Source organism: Aquarana catesbeiana, linkage group LG13 (assembly GCF_042186555.1).
Source record: "Aquarana catesbeiana isolate 2022-GZ linkage group LG13, ASM4218655v1, whole genome shotgun sequence".
NCBI lineage: Eukaryota > Metazoa > Chordata > Amphibia > Anura > Ranidae > Aquarana > Aquarana catesbeiana.
In genome coordinates this window covers 76,456,982-76,479,567 of record NC_133336.1, presented here as the reverse complement: position 1 = coordinate 76,479,567, position 22,586 = coordinate 76,456,982, and the positions used below count along the sequence as shown (strand labels likewise).

General features: G+C 41.5%; 1 protein-coding gene across 2 annotated transcripts in view; it reads right to left on the bottom strand.

Annotated features, from left to right (window-relative positions):
* The window catches only part of MAPKBP1 (mitogen-activated protein kinase binding protein 1), a 255,393-nt gene that overhangs the window by 108,248 nt on the left and 124,559 nt on the right, over positions 1-22,586 (bottom strand). For both annotated transcript variants that reach the window (XM_073609140.1, XM_073609141.1), the window contains exons 4-5: positions 6,669-6,731; positions 1,484-1,541 (exon numbers count right to left, since the gene is read on the bottom strand). In XM_073609140.1, the coding sequence (XP_073465241.1) occupies positions 1,484-1,541; positions 6,669-6,731 (121 nt within the window). The remainder of the gene's footprint in view (positions 1-1,483; positions 1,542-6,668; positions 6,732-22,586) is intronic.

Sequence of the window (22,586 nt, the reverse complement as noted above, 5' to 3'; positions counted from 1 at the left end):
CATCTGGGTAATTGTCTATTTCAGTCATGCCGCAGTGTCCCTAAATGACTCTGCTGCTCAATCAGGCATCCAGGCACAGATGGCTTCAGAGCTTTTGTTTAGAGAGAACTGACCCACATGTACTGGAAGCGAATGAACATTTTAGAAGACAGAATGGTGTTCCTTCAATGTGAGAGGCTGGACAAAATGCAATTAATTTACACAAGCATGGCCTGATACCTTTTATAATGCATGTAAAATGGACTTCATTCTCACATGAAATCAGAAGGGATCCATTCATGTTTTATTTAAAGTGGGTATATGTAGAAAACAGTATCTCACAAAAGTGAGTACACCCCTCACACTTTTGTAAATATTTTATTCTATCTTTTCATGTGACAACACTGAAGAAATGGCACTTTGCTACAATGTAAAATAGTGAGTGTACAGCTTGTATAACAGTGTAAATTTGCTGTCCCCTCAAAATAACTCAACACACAGCCATTAATGTCTAAACCTCTGGAAACAACAGTGAGTACACCCCTAAGTGAAAATATCCAAATTGGGCCCAAAGTGTCAATACTTTGTGTGGCCACCATTATTTTCCAGCACTGCCTTAACCTTCTTGGGCATGGAGTTCACCAGAGCTTCACAGGTTGCCACTGGAGTCCTCTTCCACTCCTCCATGGCGGCATCACGAAGCTGGTGGATGTTAGAGATGTTAGGAGGTGTGGTAGTCAATGGTCATTTTTAGATTGTGTAGCACAATTCATTTTGGGTGTGTTAGTGTATTTTTTTTTAGTTTATCTAAACCTGCTAATACAGTTAACACAACCCCCCCCGGACTGACAATGCTGTCGTCTGATGTGCCTTCTGTGCTCATTCCTCCAGAGTTGTGTCTCACTAATACAGGTGACGTGTTTGCCAGATCACCAGGTCATAACAGAGGGGAAAAAAGCCAAATAAAAAAAAAAAAGCTAAAAAAAAAAAAAAAGAAAAAAAGAAGAGAAAACTGATGCAGCCACCATATCTAATGATTGGTAAGCTGCAATAGAATACATTTTTGGTTTGTATGGGGTGCAAGACACTGCCCTGAAGAACATGTACCAAAGCAAAAAAAAAAAAAACACATTATTAAATCCAAAACCAAAAATGTATTCTATTGCAGCTTACCAATCATTAGATGTGGTGGCTGCATCCGTTTTCTTTTCTTTCTTTTTTGGCTTTTTTTTATTTGGCTGGGGAAAAAAGCAATTTTTTGGGCTATTATGATAGGGGTTGTAAAAAAAAAAATGGTATGCCAGTTGTTTTACAACCCCTATCATAATAGCCCAAAAAATTGTCTTTAGGGTTTAACATTCAGCTATCTTTGACTCCAGTGTGGTTTGGATTCAGCACTGTAAACCCGGCTCAAACTGAACCCAGGTACGCTCATCAGCTCATCGCTACTGTAGACCTATAGTGAATGGGAGGAATCGCTCAATTCACACTACAAAACACATACCTCTCCTGTGACCAAGAATTTTCCATCAGGGGAAAACGCAAGTGCAGTGATTGTTTTCCTGAAATATATACACAAAATAAAATTTTAAAATATAAAAAAAAACAAAAAAAAACAAAAAAACAAAAAACAAAAACAGGTTATGTTTGCACAGCATTAAAAAAAAAAACAAAAAAACAAAAAACAAAAAAAAAAAAAAAAGAAGTAGAAAACCTGCATGTTAGCTATACAGGCACAATCACCCCCCAATGCTAGATCCCCACTGTTCTCTTAGAGTCTATTCACACTTGTGCGACTTATCATGCAATTTTGGACAAGTCGTTCCCTGTGTTTTACAACTTAAAGTTGCAGAAAATTCAAAGTAGTTCATGCACTACTTTGGTCTGACTTTCATGCAACTTGAGGGCTATAGACTGCAATGTTAACCCTCAGAAGTTGCATGAAAGTCGTACCTGAATGTTATACAATGCAACTTGTGTGCAATAGTTGTCCATTGTCACTGGTCAAAACTAAAGTCATATCCAAGTTGCACCCATCCAAAGTTGCATCAGAGTCAGGGCAACTCTGGAGTCGTAAAAAATGTGAATGGAGCCTTATGCCCACACTGATGAACAAAACTCTTGGTGGCTTAGAGCCATGGTATCTGGGCACACAAATCAGTTAAAAATGTGGAAATCTGGTCAACCATAGTTTATGGTGAAACCAATTCATTTTTCTGTAGCTTATCACAAGGTCAGCAATTGAACGTGGTCTACCTCCAATAATTTTGCCGTTATTTAGGGTTTATTTATTGAGGTACATGAACCAGCTTAGACTTTACTAGATAACTGTAGTTTTGTTAATGTTAACAAATAGAACCATTGACAGCTTGGCGTTTTAGGTTTGTTTTTACCCCAATGCCTTTTCCTTAGAAACCAACAGAAATGCAGCAAAATAAAATGTCACTGCCATATGATATGCATTGGAGTATGTTTTAATATGCGTTGCAAAAGACTTTCCATTGCACATCAATGCGTGTCGTTAAATATGTCAGTACACATTAGTGTGCATCATTTTCTTAACAATCCAGCCTGTGGTGTAGTCATTTTCTCAATATGTTTGGGCTCTTTACACTCTCTAATTTCCAGATGGGATATGGGAAGGTGGTTCCAGTATCTGTGTCTGTCCACCTAGCAGTTTTAGGTGTTTCCACCCACCTTTGTGCGATACAAAACCTCCTAATGTACTTTTCATTAAACATGATTGAAAACCCAACAGGTAGAATGAGACACACTGACAATAACCACTTCTAAAGGAAATTTTAGAAGTGTACTCAATGGAAATTTTGGTGCCAAAACCGAAAATTCAGAATGCACTTGGTTCGAAACCGAAAATGACAGTTTTTAAAAAATATATAAACTTTTTTATATTTATAATTGTATTGTATTCGACTTTTTAATTAACAACATGAATTTAAATGAATATGAATTTATTGTCGCCCATTATCGGCACCTTTAGTGCAATAACAGCTCTAGAAAACTGTATCCCTTTAAATTCTATGCATGTCTTTACACTGGTCTATTGCGCTTCCATTGTGGTGTTAAAAATCCTGCTGGCTGCATTTTTGGTCAGTTAAAAAAACAAAAAACAAATAACGCAACAAAAACGCACCTCCCCATTGAAATGCATTGAAATTTCAGCAAGAACGCATCAGTAACGCACTCGTTAGGTTTTTGATGCGGTTTTTGAGTCACATGACCTATAAAAACACATAGGTGCACAGTAAAATCGTGGTAAAATTGCTGCAAAATTGCGTGCATTTTCGGGCCATTATCGGCACCTTTTTATTTAATTGGCAAAATGGCGAAAACACAATTTTTGGCTGCCGAAATTTTGGCGCATCTCTAAAAAAAAAATTTTAGACTGCAATCTATTTTCGGCAGGGAATTGTGTGACAGACTGTTTGCCTAAAATCCGACCATTAGTATGCTCCATCAGACAATTGTCCAACTTTCCGCCAACAAATGTTGGCTGGCAGGCTAGTAAATTTTCGGCGGACAACGGTATGCTGTCAGATTTTCGTATCGTGTGTACACAATTCGTCACATAAAAGTCGAAAGTACAAACACGCATGCTCGGAATCAATGTTCACCAAACATGACATTAGCAGAAGGTGCCCAAAGGGTGGTGCTCAAGAGCTGAAATCCCACGTAGTACGTCACTACGTTTGTGCTTGTTGGCCGACAATTGTGTACTGTTTGTATGCAAGACAAGTTCCTGGCACACGCCCTTCAGACAAAAGTCTGACGCTGACATTTTGGCCAACAATCTGATCGTGTGTATGAGGCTTGAGGCCTGGTTCACACCTATGTATTTTTAGTTCTTCGTGTTTCTAGTGCAGAAATGCACTACAGTCCATTTAACACGGTTTCCTATGGGACACGTTCACATTATGTTTTTTTCAGCCGCTACGTTTTTGGAAAGGGTCAGGGACTTTTTGGTTCAATAGATTTCAATGCAGAAGCTGCAGAAAAGCATGTAGTGCATTTTTGCTAGGATTTTGCCGCAATTTGCATTTTTTAATCTGCCCAACAACAAATTGGATAAAAAAAAAAATGAAATTGCAAAAGGCCTCAAAAAACGTGTCAGGAACACATGTGCACAACGTACTGCAAAAACCACTACAGAAACGGATCAAAAGCAAACTGCATAAGGTGTGAACCAGGCCTAAAGCTTACCATTCCCTTTATAACATTAAACCACCGTTATAGTTTACAAAACGACAGTATGTAATATGGAGGGTCTAACTATTCGTAGAGGAAAAATCTTTAATAAAAGGGTCAATCAAACCCTTTCCTGCCAAGAAGGGATTTGATAAAAAGCCATTTGTATTTTTGGTTTCATGGATCTAAAAAGATACAAGAGTCTTAATTAACCAGAGCAAGCGTCCTCAAACATCATCCTTCCTAATCTTATAGCAAGAGAACCGAAGGTTTGTCCTTCATGCTTTGTGTCAAGGACAATTTAGTTCCAGGCTCTGCTGTTTACATGCCCTCTCATCACCCAGAGGTGTGAGGGAGAAAATAGGAGCCCTCCAGGTCAATTATTGGCTAAAGGAGCCGTTAATAGAGCTGGAACTCCCAGAGGGAGACAGCGCAAAATAGCAAGACTAGCCAGGCAGGAATAGGAAAGGGATCAAATGACCAGAAAGAAAATGTACACAAACAAGTGCCAATTGTGAGGGACCAGCAACAAATGTACTGCATGTGAATACATAGGTTACAGGGCAGGGAATGTTACATGAACCATTCTTCAAGTAACTCCGAACAAATGCATTCTGTGAAGGTCTAAATATTTTTTTACTTAGATTTTTAGTGTTGCCTGTGTCTCCATTGTTGCTGGCTTTACTGGTGTCTGCATCCTGATTTGGGAGATTTCAACCAAGCCAAGGTAGCATTCACAATTGCAAATGCAAATGCTGAGACTATATGTGAAAACCCCAGTGAGGTTCCTGTGATTAGCGGTGAGTGGAACCTCAATGAATGCAATGGGAGACTGCTGGCTCTCATAAATAATCATGCACCCTTACATGTAATCACTCATTCTACGATTACATGGAAGTGATTAGCCCTGGATGCCGTACCTCCATACAGGCAGACGCTTACTCTGCAAGGGAAGTTAATTTAAGAACTGCAAGCCGTCTGCTGCGGTGGGTGACGGGACCTGTACTTCTTTTATTCACAGATCTCTGCGAATGAGGCGGCTATGCAGGCAAAGGCTCAGCACAGCCGCGTGGTTTTTGAAATATGACAGTGGGTGCGGGGAGAGGAACCTTATTTATACAGCAAGTGCCTGCACACACCTTACACACACTCTCATGGGAGGTGCAGGCACTTGATGTCTAGTAACATGTCAAACCATAAATTCAGGTGTAACATGTTACTAAGGCCCCTTTCACACTGGGGAGGGAGGTGCGTCGGCGGTAAAGCGCCACTATTTTTAGCGGCGCTTCACCGTCGTTCTAGCGGCGGTATTCGGCCGCTAGCGGGACGGATTTACCCCCGCTAGCGGCTGAGAAAGGGTTAAAAACCGCCGCAAAGAGCCTCCGCAGAGGCGCTTTGCCGCTTTTATAGCCGCGGTGCCCCATTGATTTCAATGGGCAGGAGCGGTGAAGGAGCGGTATACACACACTGCTCCTTCACCGCTCCAAAGATGCTGCTAGCAGGACTTTTTTTCCCGTCCTGCCAGCGCACCGCTCCAGTGTGAAAGCACTCTGGGTTTTCACTTTGGAGACAAAGCAGCGGCACTTTCAGGGGGCTTTGCAGGTGCTATTTTTAGTGCTGTAGCGCCTGCAAAGTGCCCCAGTGTGAAAGGGGTCTACAGGTAAACTTATCCTTTAAATGTAAGTATCGTCCCTTTTGTGGGTTTAAAAGAAATAAAGTTTTACCTAAACTTAGGCTTGAACATGAAGGTTTTTTTTCAGAGCAGGATTCAAACAAATCCCTATGTACACAAGCCTCAGGTATGAAATCGTTTTTTTTTTTTGTTAATGAATTAAAGGGGCATATTTGTGAATTATTTGTGATTGAACGTGATCAGAATCAAAAAGTTATTGTTATGGTATTTTGTGGACAAGGAAAGATTACTCCTGCGCTTGTGAGGTTCTGTTTGGGTTTGAGAAAAGTAGTATTGTGAACTATAGCAAAGCTGAAAGAGATGGTGTTGCATGTCCCGCTGCCCAGAAAATGACCCCGGGGTGGTCAGGTAAGGCTATATGGAGAGTGATGGATGAAGGGCGCGTGATCAATTGCTCACATCAAAACATATAAAATTTATTCAAAATAGAAGCCAATAAAAGCAATTCAATAATGCCAATACTACGTATCAATACAAACAGGTAACAAAATATAAAAAACATGGAAATTTAAAGATAAAAATGGGTTAAAAGTATCATGAGCCCATATTGAGGCGGGTGTTTAGAGTTGGCTGACGCGTTTCGAGGATAACCTCTTCATCAGAGCCTTTGAGAACCAGAGCGCAGTCTCTATGGGCCAGTAGGCCAAAATCTGTACATCTGTAATCTGGTATATGGTGGCTCAAGCAATCAGCTGTGATGGATCAGACTTGTGCAAAGGATCAAAGCTGCTGACAGTCGGACATTCATCATTGTAAGCATTTACATAGAGTGTACATACAGTGCAACACTCACCTGGAACTATTCAGAATATGATGCTGTTTGTTCTTTCGGGGATTTAATAACACTACAACACACCTAGATGAAAAAAAAAGAAATAGCATAAGATGTTTATTCACATAACTGGTATTTTGTGACTTAAAAAAAGAAAACTTTTAATATTTATGGATAAATAGAAGCTTCGGGAAATTATCAGAAAAAAGAATATTTAAAAAGCTAGCACAGCAGGAAACGATATATAAATTCCTGTCCAGTTATCCCGAATCGAGAGAACTACGAGAGACCCAGTCTGTCACCCTATTTCAAAACTCATCTGTTAAGAAAACAGTACTTACCAATATACAATACATTATTAACGGCTCTTTCACATCTTATAATCTTAAAAGAGGAACTGCAGTCTGCTCACATAATCTGTAATAAAAACATCTTTGCCATTCTGAAGCTTCCCTCCAACCACTTTGCATATCATTTTATATACACTGTGATTCTGCACTTGCCAAATATGCTGCAGAAATCTCACTCCACTAAGTCTGACTGTATCCATTTTAACTGGAATTTACACAGACACACACTGGATTTACACAGACACACACCTACAGCTCTGCAGCTCTCATTGGCCCTCTTATGACCCACCCTCCCTTCCTGGCAAACTCTCAGAGAGTGAGAGAGAGAGCTCTGCATGATGTCATAAGCCTAGGCTAATGACCAGACAAGAAAGAAATGGGCTGTATAAGGCATTAACTGGCAGAAAAAAAAGTTTTACTATCCAAATTTAAAACAACAAGGGCAGAGGAGTTAATAGATGGAAAGTTAAAAAAATGACTGAAGGTCCATTTTAGGTGGGGTACACACTAGAAGGAAATTCGGGGAATGATCGTCCAATTCTTCTCGTTGTTTCACAACAAGTCGGAACCAAGGAAGAAAATAATGTATGAAAATTCTCGTACAGCAAAGGCTTTTTGTTTATGGTTTCTGTTCATGAGCAGTCTTTCTTTTTAGATTTTTCTCGCACGAAAACAGTACACATTAAAACAAGAAGGTACGAGAAAAAATTTGGAGTTAGTCCCTTCAGAAATGTTTGATTGGAATGTCGGAATCGGCTGTCGAAAGTTGTCTACACACTATCAGAAAATCGTACAATCGTTCCTCCGACTAAAATGTTCACCCGATTTTCTTATGGTGTGTACGAGCCTTTAGAGTGTTATTATTAAACCTAGGTGCATATTTAGAAAGCAGTTAATCTGACATTTAAACATTCACTGCAGACAAATCTTGCTAGTTGCATGTGCTTTAAATGATAGATTCACAGCCAGTGAATCAATCACTGCTTTATAAAGATGACCTTTTCAGAAAAAATAAACCAACATTTGTGGGTGATGAGCAGTAAGTGCCCACCCAGCAGGTTCGGGGATTTGAAATCCTCGCTCTTCGCCTTCTTTCTGCAGCGCTTCCAAGACGGATCAGAGCGATGCTGATTGGTCAGCGCCAACACAGGGCATCACCCTTTAATTTTTTTCTGCTGCCTCCCTCCATTTTAGCATAAATCACAATTTAAAAGGTTTCCCCTTGTTTTTCTATACAGTCATGTGAACCCAAAGCTCCAACTCCTCTATGCATTGTGAAGGGCTGACAATGGGGCTGAATCTCATAGGGCAGTGACCCCACCAGCATCCACTGTTGTAGAGGAAGACAGTTCTTTCATCAGCAACACATTATACAGAGGACACAGAGCTCACAGTTACATAACCATAAAGAACATTTCAGAAATTGCATGTCTTGACCTGTATATATCAAAGAAAAAAAAACTGACCGATCTTTAAAAGGCTGAGATATTTTTTACTTTAAGCCTCGGTTCACACCAGAGGCGGCACGACTTGCAGGTCGCCTCACCGAGGCGACCTGCACACTACTGCCCGGGCGACTTTCAAAACGACTTCTGTATAGAAGCCTATGCAAGTCGCCCCCAAAGTCGTACAGGAACCTTTTTCTAAGTCGGAGCGACTTGCGTCGCTCCCCTTAGAACGGTTCCATTGTACTGAACGGGACGCTACTTGTCAGGCGACCTAGGTCGCCTGACAAGTCGTCCTAGTGTGAACCGAGCCTTAGAGTAATAGTAAATTTTGACATTTTTCCCCATTTCTAAAGATGTGTGGTGAACTTTACTCCTGAGTTTGCTATGCTTTATCCGCAACACATTTACCCTACTCTAATTGGTTTTGCAAGTTATATAAAAAGACATTTCACATGGATTTGTATGCTATCTGTAGTAATTCAATACAAACTGCATAAGTTGCATTCTCTTTTTCCACTGAATTTTCAAGATTGGCGATTCTCACCTTTTCTCTATGCTTCAAGGTAACACTTCCTATATTAGGGCATCTTCACACCAGTGGGTACGTGCCCTGGTTTGTAAAACGCATGCCTGCTGGTGTGTTGTATTGGGGAGGCGCAATGTGTTGTAACAACCCATCACACGGTTTACCTTTCTTTCTATGTTTTAAACTCTATTGAATATATACATACACAGTATCTCACAAAATGTCTAAACCGCTGGCAACAAAAGTGAGTAAACCCCTAAGTGAACATGTCCAAATTGGGCCCAAAGTGTCAATATTTTGTGTGGCCGCCATTATTTTCCAGCAACGCCTTAACCCACTTGGGCATGGAGTTCACTAGAGCTTCACAGTTTGCCACTGGAGTCCTCTTCCACTCCTTCATGGCGACATCACGGAGCTGGTGGATGTTAGAAACCTTTCGCTTCTCCACCTTCTGTTTGAGGGTGCTCCACAGATACTCAATAGGGTTTAGGTCTGGAGACATGCTTGGCCAGGCTATCACCTTTACCCTCAGCTTCTTTAGCAAGGCAGTGGTTGTCTTGGAGGTGTGTTTGGGGTCGTTATGTTGGAATACTGCCCTGCAGCCCAGTCTCTGAAAGGAGGGGATCATACTCTACTTCAGTATGTCACAGGACATGTTGGCATTCATGGTTCCCTCAATGAACTGTAACTCCCCAGTACCAGGAGAACCCTTATGTAGCCCCAGACCATGACAATCCCCCCACCATGTTTTACTGTAGGCAAGACACACTTGTCTTTGTACTCCTCACCTGGCTGCCACCACACACGCTTGACACCATCTGAACCAAATAGGTTTATCTTGGTCTCATCAGACCACAGGACACGGTTTCAGTAATCCATGTCCTTTGTCTTCAGCAAACTGTTTGCAGGCTTTCTTGTGCATCATCTTTAGAAGAGGCTTCCTTCTGGGAAGACAGCCATGCAGACCAATTTGATGCAGTGTGCGGCATATGGTCTGAGCACTGACAGGCTGACCCCCCCACCCCTTCAACCTCTGCAGCAATGCTGGCAGCACTCATACATCTATTTCCCAAAGACAACCTCTGGATATGACGCTGAGCACATGCACTCAACTTCTTTGGTCGACCATGGCGAAGCCTGTTCTGAGTAGAACCTGTACTGAACTTCAAGTGACCAGTATGAGTGAGTGCGATAATACCAAATTTAACTCACCTGCACCCTATTCACACCTGAGACCTTGTAACACTAACAAGTCACATGACACCGGGGAGGGAAAATGGCTTATTGGGCCCAATTTGGACATTTTCACTTAGGGGTGTACTCACTTTTGTTGCCAGCGGTTTAGACATGAATGGTTGTGTGTTGAGTTATTTTGCCGAGACAGCAAATTTACATTTACAAGCTGTACACTCACTACTTCATTGCAACTAAGTGTCATTTCTTCAGTGTTGTCACATGAAAAGATATAATAAAATATTTACAAAAATGTGAGGGGTGTACTCACTTTTGTGAGATACTGTATATATACACATACATATAAAATCTATAATAGTATAATATATAATGATAAAATAATATATTGAATATACTGTATATAATGTATAATATATAATGAAATAATATATTGAATATACTGTATATAATAATATATAATAGTATAATATATTACTTTAGGAAATGTAAACCGAATAAAAGTAACTACTAGAAGATGCCCCCTACTACTTTTTCTTGGAATAAAACCCTCCTATGTGTGCTCCTTTAAAGTGGGAATAAATGTCTCTGACTTTTACCTATAGGTAAGCCTTATGATAAGCTTACCTATAGGTACTGTAAATATATTCTAAACGTGCACTGTTTGGGAGATATTTACTGTACATGCAGCAAGTGCAGCATGCGCTCTGATGGAACCGCCACCCAGGTGATAGTGCTGACACGGACCTGTCAGAGTCCCGCTCTCTATAGGGCGGGCCTGTCCGTTATTATCAGATCCCATCCGATTTGATCCTCCAGACGGAGGGAAAATAGGATCACCATCCGTCTGCATTTGGCAGACAGGATCGGATCGGAGAGCGGCGGATGTCAGGGGACATATCTCCGCTGACATCCGCTGCTCCATAGGGGTGAATGGAGGGTCCGATCAGGTCCACTTGAAAAACTGACCTGATCGGACCACCCGGGTGAAAAGACCCTCACTGGGCACTGCTATCTTGGATGTGATGTCAGCAGCTGATTCAGAGCTGTCATTTAAGCAACATTCAGTAGTATTCCCTTTCGCTCCTCCCACAACAGCTGAACAAGAGAATATACAAGAGGATATACAGGGAGATAAAGAGGGGTGGAGGAGCTGGGCCAGCAACGGCAGTAATTTGACACTGCCACAAAAGGAGAGGGCTATGAAGTGCCAGGAGGGAAGAGGCTGTGCTACAAAATTGACTGTTCCTGGAGTAGTCAAAAATCTCTGACAAGTTCAAAGGCACACCGCAAGGAACTAGAATTAAAGAAAAAAAACATGCAAGTAAGCAATCAAACCACTTGATTATATTAGGCTTTTACCTGCAATGTTTTAGGTTGCCAACATGGTCTTATTAATAGCCAACAGGCTCATTAAAGTCTTATATTCATTTAGGCTCTTCTTCAAATTCTAACTACTCATTACCCTAATTACACTGTAAATTAAGGATTTCTCAACACAGGCAATTGGTAACCGCTGGCAGTGCCAACAACCTAAATAAGAAATTACACAGACCATCTTTAATATGATATCCAAGCCACCAGATTTGTAATATTGCTGCCAAACGTTAGAAATGAGAACATAACACATAAGCAATCAATCACAGCATTATCAATCCGCTAGACCAGCGCACAGATATATCCAAAATAGCAGATACAGGCAGCCAATGAAAAGGGGACTTCACTACGCCTACTGCCAGAGCAGACGTCTCAGTATAATTCATCCCAGGGAAGGCTTTATCATTTTATAGATACAGCACATAAAACTGCCTTGTGATAGACCCAGTGTTGGGTTTTTGGGAACATGTTAAATCCTCTCTTTTATTATACCATACAAGGCAAACAGGATACACAGACAGGGAGCCCCGGGCTCATCACAGCCCGTCTGCCCGTCAGGATGTGTTAGTTACATTAGCGGAGAGCTGGAGGCCTTCGGAATGAACTGGAAAGCTCAAGCACTATTAAATACAGTGATACAAGTGGGCATGTTATAATATCAGACCAGAACCTCTTCTGGAATATCTGGCTCCTGTATAGGAAGTAGAGGTAATGATTCCACCTTCAATGAAAAAGGTTGCTTGCTATTAAAGTAATATAACTGACAGACTGAACACATAGTAGAAGCGTGTCATTTTGACAAAAGAATATCAGTACATTTCAAATGTGAATAGGGAATATAAAAGATTAAAAAAAAAAAAAAGACAATGAAAATATTGTAATATTCTTCCTCAGGATTTATATAGTATCAACAGTTTGCCCAGCGCTTTACAACACGAGAGCAGTCAGTACAGTCAATACAAGAGGAATCAGAGGGCTCAGCTGGTTACAATCTGTATTACATATTATGTGGTAATATTAGGTGAATCTTTCCGAGAGAGATAACCTAGAAGAAACAGGCTGTATGTAATCCAATCCTAGTACAACTCATGTATCTCTGGTGACCACAGTATTTTTCTACATCCTTTCCCTTCTACAGTATACTCCATGTATGTTGTATGTACAATGCACAAATGGGCACAGTCACGTTAACTTTTGCCTTGAGCAATCTCTTAAATGATAAGTTCGGGATTAAAAAAACAAAACAAAACAAAACACAAACACACATCATACTTACCTAGGTGGATGCAGCATCGACCCAATGTTGCATCTGTCCTCCGCCGGCTCTGCAGTGAGAAATGAGCAATCAAACACCACTGATCGCTCAGTTCTCCCCTCCGCTCTGAGCAGATAGCGGTGACTGTCAGTCGGTGGCTCTCTGCTTTCCTCTCCAGCTCTGGTGACAGTCAGCTGCTCTCTGCTTTCCTCTGTAAAGGGGGCAGGAGGGGCTGGCTCAGGCTCTTAACGAATTGCTGAGAGGCTGAGCCAACTGCCGGTTCAGGCTCCTGGGCAGATCTTTCCCGACCCTGGACCAGCTCAGTGATGTCAGCTGACAGATCTGGCCGAACTTGGGGGGGGGGGGGGGTAGGTATGGTAAAAATATGAGGCTGGGCTGCATTTTTAGTGTCCAACCCCACCCCCCCCCCCCCCCAAAATGGGGCATCCAAATCCTGGGATGCTAGGATGTAAAATTATAGACCAGCTTCCTGCTCATTGGCTGTGGCTTTGTATGCCTTGCTTCTGGCCAACCTGATGGGAAGGGTGGGCCAGTCTGTAACCTTGATGTGAATGAGTCTTTTGAAATAGAGAAAACCTGGGTTTCAGTGTTTCAAGGTGCTTGAAAGGTTATGAGGCAGCAGGCAGGTACTGTTAAAGACTGTAAGTGACACTTCACTGTTTTCCCCCTGTACACTTTACAGTACAAAAAAAAAAATTCATCATTGAAAGGTAAACTCTGGGGAAAAGAAAATTCTCCCTTGCATGGGGGGCTGCCTCTGCACTCCAAAGGTTAAATGCTTGTTTAGGTCTAGGGGGCTGCAAAAAGCAGTTTTACTTACCAAGACCACCACTCCTGCAGGTTCCTTTTCAGGCTGCAAAACTGGTTCTTGCAGGTTCTACTGTACCGTCTACACCTTTGTACTCTGGCTGTGGAACATTCTCTAGCATTATCAAATCTATTGCAGAGCCCACAGCCCTTCCAGGGATCGGGTAAGTAGGGTTCCTTCACACAATGTGCGGCGACCTGTATTTTGCCACATTACACTGGATGGTGCTGCTTTGCAGTGACATGAATGTGTAAACCATGAAGTGGGTCAAATACGTCAAAGTAAAAAAAACAAAAACAAAAAAGCTGTGTGATACGTTGAAATGTGCATTGCCCAGCTCCCTGCCAGAGCTGACACTGTACTTAACCTGCATGGTAAGGGTCCTTTCCCACATTGAAGATTTCATGTGTCGATGTGCATTTAACTTACATGTACATGGGCATTTCGTGGCATTTTCATGCACCTTGGAATGCCATTTCATATCATCTGTTGTGAAGGGACAGGTCCCAGGAAGGGTTAAAATACTAACAAATTTTAATATCTTTAGTTTCAGTTGTGCAAAATGCAGACAGGTTGCATTTATAAAAAAAAAAAAAAACACATTACACAAGATTATGGTGTGAATGAGGAACATAGAAAATCATTGTTTTCCAAGTGCCCGTGTAGTGAACTGTGTTGATCCCGTGCAGATAAACGCAGGTCACTGTGCATAGTATGAACAAGCCCTCAGGAGGTGCAAACCCGATATGTACAACATTAGATTGCACAACCGAAAAACAACTGGGCAAACAAAGGCCCTCTATCGTGGAATATATCACTGCCCCGTCAGACTGGTTTGTAGTGTTTGTCTTCAATTACTCCGTCAAACTACAGGCAGTTATAACAAACATTTGTTTTTATAGATGAGATATTGACATACAACCACAAAAGCAGAGGACTAATAAAATTCCCATACATTAGCAAATGCTGAACAATCTACATCTGGGGCACAAACAGCATATGGAGTCAGGTGCTGAGCACATGTATTAGACCCCACTTGTCCAATACCTCCAATTCTGACAGAATGACGTGGCCATTGGGAAATTAATGGGCATTGTAGATCCCAAAGCTCTTTAAGGGGAAAAAGCTCTGAACTAGATGAGACATTTTAGCCCCAGTCTCATTCCTTTAAAATAGGATTAACACGCAAGTACGCTGGTACAAAATGATGTCAAATAAAGAACACGCATGCTTGTCAAGGAAGAAAGATCTTTCAGCAAACTGGCCAAAAAATCCAACCAACAGCCAAGATCTGGTTCAACTGCAGTAATGCTAAAAATGTAAGTATTTGAGATCAGATATAACAGAGTGCTTTAATCTTAAAGGTCAATCTTTTGTGAGAGCAGAGGTCTCCAAACTTTCTAAAAAAAAAAAAAAAAAAAGGGGTCAGTTTACTGTCCTTCAGGCTGGGTTCACACCAAATCGCATGACAGGAGAGTGTGCCCAGCTCTCAATGGAGCCGGTTCACACATCTCCTGTGCGTCTTTGGCTCTGTTTGAAGTCCAAATTCAGGCAAATAGTCGCGCCCGTTTTGTCCCTGAAACAGAATACAGGGACACACCGGTCCCCTGCTGTGAGCTGCATCCGATCTAAGTGTGAACCCAGCCTCAAACTTTAGGGGGACCGAACTGTGGCCAGTGGGAGAAGAAAATGTCCTGTGTCAGTGGGATTAAACAATGCCCCATCATTAGCATTAGGGGGAGTAATACAGCTCCGCCGTTGCTGTCAGTATGACAGCCAGGTAACTAGCATTCTCAAGCAGTCAGTAGCGGCAGCCCTTGTATTAAAACTTACAAGTGTTTTGCCTGTAGAAGCAGCTCAATGCTATTCTATGTGTCCATGCACATTAAGATGATTAGAGGCATATTTTAGGCCTCATGCACACTGGATGTTTTTACAGCTGCTGTTTTTGGCTTCAGGTGTTTTTTTCTGCCTCCAGTCCCCAGCATGTTATCCTATGTGTCCATGCACACAGACTTTTATCAGCAGTTTTTGTCCAGGGGCGCTTTCTGGCTGGACAAAAAAAAAAAAAAAAACAGAACTAGTGGGTTTTAAGGAGGAGTTTTTCCCCTGTAACACTGCTCCAACTCTGATAAAAAGCTTAAAAACACTGAAAAACACAGCTATTCAGTGTTTCATTATTTTCTTTTCGCTATTTGTTTTTGAGCCATAAGCTTTTGTGGGAGTATAGTTTTGCTAAAAATAGTTAAAACATGCTACAACCACAAAAAAAAAAAAACAAAAAAAAAAACGCTGTGTACGGACTCCGCTTTGCTCAGCAGGGATCGATCAGCTGATCCCCGCTGAGCAGGCGGATGACAGGTCCTTCTTCGCTCACTGTGCGGAAACAGACTTGTCAGAGCCCCACTGTCCTCTATGGGGAGATCGGATGAAAACAGACTGCCTGTCCGTTTTCATCTCATCCTAACTGATTCTGTCCATCCGTCTGGATTTCGCGGACAGGATCGAATCAGATACCGGAAGATGTCACAGACATGTCACCGCTGACATCTGCTGCTCCATAGAGGTGCATGGAGCATCTGATCAGGTCCGCCTAAGCAACTGCCAAGCGGACCTGATCGGAAAGCCTGTGTGAAAGGGGCCTTACGCCTAATGTTTAGAGGCAGGAAGTTTTCTAGCAGAAAAAACACAAAACTCGCCCAAACTGTGTACAAAAACAAGCGTTTTTTTCTGCCAGGGGAATTTTTTTTTAAGCCCAGTGTGCATCAAGCCTTAGTGGTTAGGAAACCAGTCTCACTCCAGTTCCCTCAACCCATAGGACTGCAGATTATGTCAGAGACCCAGAGTAAATTTACGGTGGGGGGGGGACGCCTAGACTTAAACGGTCACACACACAAGCGGCAGCACTGAAGATTGGATCAGTCTGGAATAATTCCCGCATCACCTGCTGCACATGACAACTCAGGAAGTGGCACCTCATCAGTAAACCTGGCCTTATCCCGGAGCAGCTGTGGATATACAGGTCTGTGTGATGGAGACCTAGCACATTGCTCTTCATTGCGTCACCCATGTGTCTGTAAATGTAGCATATGTTTTCCATGTGTCCTACCTAATAGGGGCCTGTTAGAGGTTTCTTATATGAAGAATGGTTTATGGGATTTGAATGCAACTGGTTGAAATTATATAATAATATATAGACAAAGACCTGTGTTTACCATAGTAACCAATTCTCCCCATTCTGTCTACCCCACGTAGGAGAATGTGACCTGATGTTGCCAGCAACACAGTTCTTTCTGGTAAATGGTAATCATTAAAACGCCAGTTTTACACATACCAAGGGTGGTACTCATGCCGGTTATGGAAGGTAAACGTACAGTGTTACTAAAACCCACAACAGTAAAATCAGTCTGTAAGCAGTACAGCATGCGTGTTAGGCCTGATTCACACCTATGCATTTTTAGTGCTTTTTGCATTTTGCAGATTTGCAATACAGTCCATTTAATAAGGTTTCCTATGGAACACGTTCTGTGGTGCAAATCTGCAAAAAGCACTAAAATGCATAGGTGTGAATCAGGCCTTATACTCACTGTGGAATCCCCCACAAGGCTTGACAAATTAGCGATGAACCTAGGAGCCAGTTAAAAAAGTTAGGAGCCAGTTTTTTTTTTTAGTGTAGCATGGGTAGTCAGCACTCGGGGCAAGGCAAATATTTTGTGCCACCTAACATACTTACAGCAGAGCAGCCAGCCAATAACCTCAGCGCAAGGCCAACTCAGGGTTATAGGCTAGCTGGAAAGAGTGACAATAAAAAAACTATTATATGGGGAAACACCCTCAAATACACCACCCACCCCTCCGGGGTGCCGGTATGTGAAGAAAGGGATAAACAAAAACGTAAGCTCTGCTGTGGGTAAGCAGCAGAGCTAGGGTTTTTTTTGTTTTAGATTATAATGGGTATCTCCACCTTCACTCCTAAAAAAAAAAAAAAAAAAACAAAAAAACAAAACAAAAAAACATTAAGACCCTCCTAACAGCCTCCTCACTGCTGCCGTTTCTAGTTGCGGTGGCGACCTGGCGCCTGGGATTTGTCAAGCCCTGATCCACCGCATTGTGTAAAAAGGCTGTTTGAGCCCGCCTTCTCCAATCCTCCCCTTCTTTTACTGTCTCCAATCCATCTGCTGATAGAACAGAGCCTTGGGGGCACTCTGCACATGCTCAGTTTGGTGTGTATTGCTAGAGAGTTTTTTATTTTCTTGGGAGGGTTCATGTGATCAGCACAGGGCCAATCAGTACTGTCCAGACAGAGGGTCAGGGGACTGTCAGAGGACAGTCACAGGAGAATGCAAACTCCTCCAACAAGCTTTAACCAAACACTGATAGAAGTCACAAGACTACGATATACTGCTGATGAGAAAAGGTATTTAGCTGTTTATATTTACTAAAATAATTGCATTTCCATGTTCTGTGTATTGTGCGAGATCAGATATAGTGAATGCAGGGTCCTGGGCTTTGTAACAAGCTGAACATACACTATGGTTGAATGAAAAAAATACAACAGATTCCTCCACCTACGCTATCCAAAGTGGCTGGATGAATCTCTTGCTATATGTACAGTGTATGGCCAGCTTAACAAAATTCTTCCAAAAAAGATACTTGTCTGACTGAACATTACTGCCGCCGTATTCTAATCCTGTGGAAGCCTATCTCCCTGAGGCTCCATTCACATCTGTGCATTTCGGGATGGGACATAAAAAAAAAAGCGTCAAGCTCGTAGTGCCATTAATTGTTAATGGCACCCAAACACAGAAAGTAAAACGCACGGTTTCACCCACACATGGTATAAACCGGAACATGGAAAAATGCTCTATGAGCATTTGTGTGCTGCTCAAAAAATGTAGGTTTCAAATCCCTAGGTGTAAATGGAGCCTCACCCCTCTAGACAGGGAGGCTGCTGCAGGAAATCATCTGACAAATGTGTAGGAAAACCATACAGGCACTTGTGTACATTTATGTGTTCTGCAGATAGGGTCAATTATTTTATTTTATTTTTAATCCTCAAACATAAGAAAACTACACTCATCATTTACATTTTATAGGTTAGTAGTACTCTGGCACCCAACCTGCGACATGTGGCATGTAGATGATGTCAATAAGTTCAGATACCTGTATGGATCTACACATTGTTGTGAAATGTTTTTTTTTTTTTAAGCAGACAGTAACTATTATTTTTCCATCATAAAATTGTCAGGGTTTGAGATAGGTACTTTAAATATGAAAACTATGTTTTTATGACATTACAGCACTGTCTGCTGTCCACCTTTGCCCTTCAGGTTATCTGATGTCTGTGTCAACTGGGCCTTGGACAAGACAAAGGTTACTCTAGTAGCACAAGATCATCTAAAGTTCATTTTTACTTTGATATGCGTGTATACATCATGTGTTTGTGAGTATTATGTGTGTCGCTTTTTATCTTTTAATAAAATTATAATGGAATTGCACTAGGTCGGAGCGCCCTTCTCTTATTTTCATTGTTTTTCAGTATATTTGGATACCCATGGTCCTGAGGGGCAGCAAGACCCTAGGCTTTGACAATAAGGACTAGACATACATCCTTTCCTTGAGCATTACACCTAAGTGTAGGACAGTTCCTTTTAGTGTACTACTAGGAGTGCTCAAACAGCAGGGGAGGAACCAATAATTGAGTTTTTAGATTCACAAAAGCTACAGAAGAATAGGTTGTCTAGACCATAGTTTGCACACCAGCAAATAGGAGACATGCCAAACAACGTGTCCCCATTGTTTATTTTTGAAGACTCAACAAGAAAGCCGCATTATATCTGAAAATATTTTCTACTGGTAGCACCGCGGGTTTTCACGGGATTTCGAATGGAGTTTCAAAGCAATTGAAAAAGTTTGGAAGCCTATAAAAAACACTGACTGCTTTTCAATACTTTTATATATAGTTATCCACTGTGCAGATATTTTTACATTCCAGAACATCAAACAGCTCCACATCACATTTCTGCAGATAAGGAAAGGGGTGGTGTAGGTCATCAAGCAAAAACAGAACACTCACCCTTCTTTTTCCTACATCCAAGCACAGTATTGAAAAGTGTTGCAGAAATCAAATGATCAAGTTGGCTTTTTTATTCACAACAATTTTAAACCCCCCCCTACTAAACTGAAGAATTCTTGCCAACAGCAACATTGTTGAAAAATTGCCCCGAAAATGTTCTTGTTGTTTATTTCAGTCTGCACCATCAATGCCAACTTCTTTGTGTGCAAGAATAAGATCCCATTCACACCAGAAACTGTGCATTTACTGTGCATTTTTGCATGTTCAGTGATGTGCATTTGACGCATTTTTACCTGCATTTGTAGTGTATTTTCCTTTGAGGTCACTTCTGTCTTCTTTCTTCATTTGCGTACATTTTTGTGCATTTTCAGTGCAGAAAAATGCATCTTGCTGTACTTTTCTCCCCACTGCACTGCATTAGTGTAAACGTGCCCATAGGATAAACTGGATTTTGGACTGTCCATGCAGTAGGAGTGCAGTCAAAAAATGAATGCATCCAACTGTATCTGATGTGAATGGGCCCTTAGTATTTATTAGTACCATAAGGGATTTTTAACTCTACTAACCACTGACTCCAAACTAGCCTCGTAATAGAACCTACGCAATATAAAAAACAAAAAACAAAAAAGTCTCTTCTGTGGATAAAATGGTTACAAAACATTGGGTCTTCATGCTCCAACAGGCCTATTTGGAAGAATTCACAGAAACTGTGGGGGTGATTTACTAAAACTGGAGAGTGCAAAACGTGGTGCAGCTCTGCATAGAAACCAATCAGCTTTTAGGTTTTATTGCCAAAGCTTAATGGAACAAGTTCAATTAAAGCCTAGTACACACATGCCAAATGTTGGGCAACATCAGCCAATTTATTAAAAACCTGGGCGACATTCGACCTGTACGTATGGCAGCTGATCCGACAGAAGCCGGTTGTTTGGCCGCCATCTGTGGAATGTGCATGCATGGGGGGGGGGGGGGAGATCATTGTACTAACATCGTGTTGTTAGTACAGCTGCTCTGACCGGAGCTGTCAGGCTTGAACGAAAAACTCATAGTGTGTACTAGGCTTTAGAAGTGGTTTGGCTACCATGCACAGCTGCACCAGATTCTGAGTGTTCCAGTTTTAGTAAATCTACCCCTATGCGTTTCTGTTCTGCTTCTTACTTAGCCAACTGGTCTGAATGTTCTGATCCCACAATACAAAAAGGAATTTCTCCTATTCGGTTCTCAGTCAGTGTGATGTAGTAGAAGGGCATTCCAATATCCTATCTAATTACCAGGAAAGAGGGTGGAAGTGGTTAGTATTAGCGAGTTCAAAATTTCCTCATTGTAAAACAATATCCAACTTTTTCACTGTACTGTCAAATTCATACAAACCATTGAGAAGTAGCAGTTAAAAGAATATTATTTTCCGGTTTTATATACATCTAGGTATTTGTTTTTTCCATGTGTGATGAGCCAGAATACAGAGCACCGTGGGTAACTGTTGACAACTTCAACAAACTAAAGGAAAATGAAGAAAATCGAGATTCACAATTACTCCCCTCTGTAACCATTGTGACCATTTGATGAGCTTAGAAGGTCTGGTGTTTAAATATGCTCTTCCAGTAAAAACCAAAGAACTGCTGTAGGTATAAAGGGTATGTTCTCTTGTAGATACCAGCAGCAGCCTCCAAAACCTTCTTACCAACATTTTGACAGGCAAAGGTTTGGCAGTTCCTGATCGTGCTAAAGCTTCCCACCCCTTTCCTGCTTTTTGCACATTCCGATTGGACAGTGTGGCAGTCCATCGTAATGAAGGACCAAGAGTGGGGATGGAGATTATCTGTCAGAAAAGCTCAGTTTTTTTTTAAAGACACTCAGTATTTGGTTGTAGAGGTTCCTGCAGATATGCAGAATGTGCAGACACCTCGAGGTGTCTGGACTTTATCCACAGCAGTTTAATTTTTGTTTTTAAGGTAGTCTCTTTAGGGCCTCATTTATACAGGCTTCAAAACAGGTTGCTGGTATAGGTTCTCGAAGATCCCATTAAGTATCAGGCCTGAGTGCAACAGCCTCAGTACACACAAGCAACTAAGTAAAGCATTTGTTTGGTTTTACACAACAGCACCTTAAAATTAAAGTGCCTTGCAGCATTCACACCACACCTTACACTGCCCAGCTAGCAACTAATACTTTTCAACCCTGATGGTCCCTCACTATTGCCAATTGGAGCCCAGCTGCAAATTCACACAGGTGCTGGATGAATTTCTGCATGTAAAGAGCTAATGTGAAAGCTACACAACAGGACCAAAGTAGACTCTGCAGAGGGCGAGAAAAAAAAAAAAAAAAAAAGAGCTTTGCTTACTTGTTCTAAAGCAAGAACATTTGTGTAAACTTTCCTGTAGAATTAGATGGAACGCAGCCAGCCAGAGCTTGTGAGGACACAATGTTGTACAAGGACATTCGAGGAGAAAAAGCATGGGGTGCATTGGACACTGAAGGAGTTAAGAATATGATGCAGATGTTTGGCGTGACGTGGTGGAGCTCCTCGGTCTCTGACACACAAAGCTATCACCTAACAGGCTGACAAATCCGGCTCCTCTCCAGAAACAAACAAGAACAATCCAGAGAAGCTGATTCAACTCTTACTACACATAATCACAGTTAACCCTGCAGGCACAAAGTTTTCAAAGTACATGTTAACTTAAAGGGTTTAGAAAAGTGTGTGTGTGTGTATGTGTATATGTGTGTGTGTGTGTGTGTGTGTGTATGTGTGTGTATGTGTGTGTATGTGTGTGTGTGTGTATGTGTATATGTGTGTGTGTATATGTGTGTGTGTGTGTGTGTGTGTGTGTGTGTGTGTGTGTGTGTGTGTGTGTGTGTGTGTGTGTGTATGTGTATGTGTGTATGT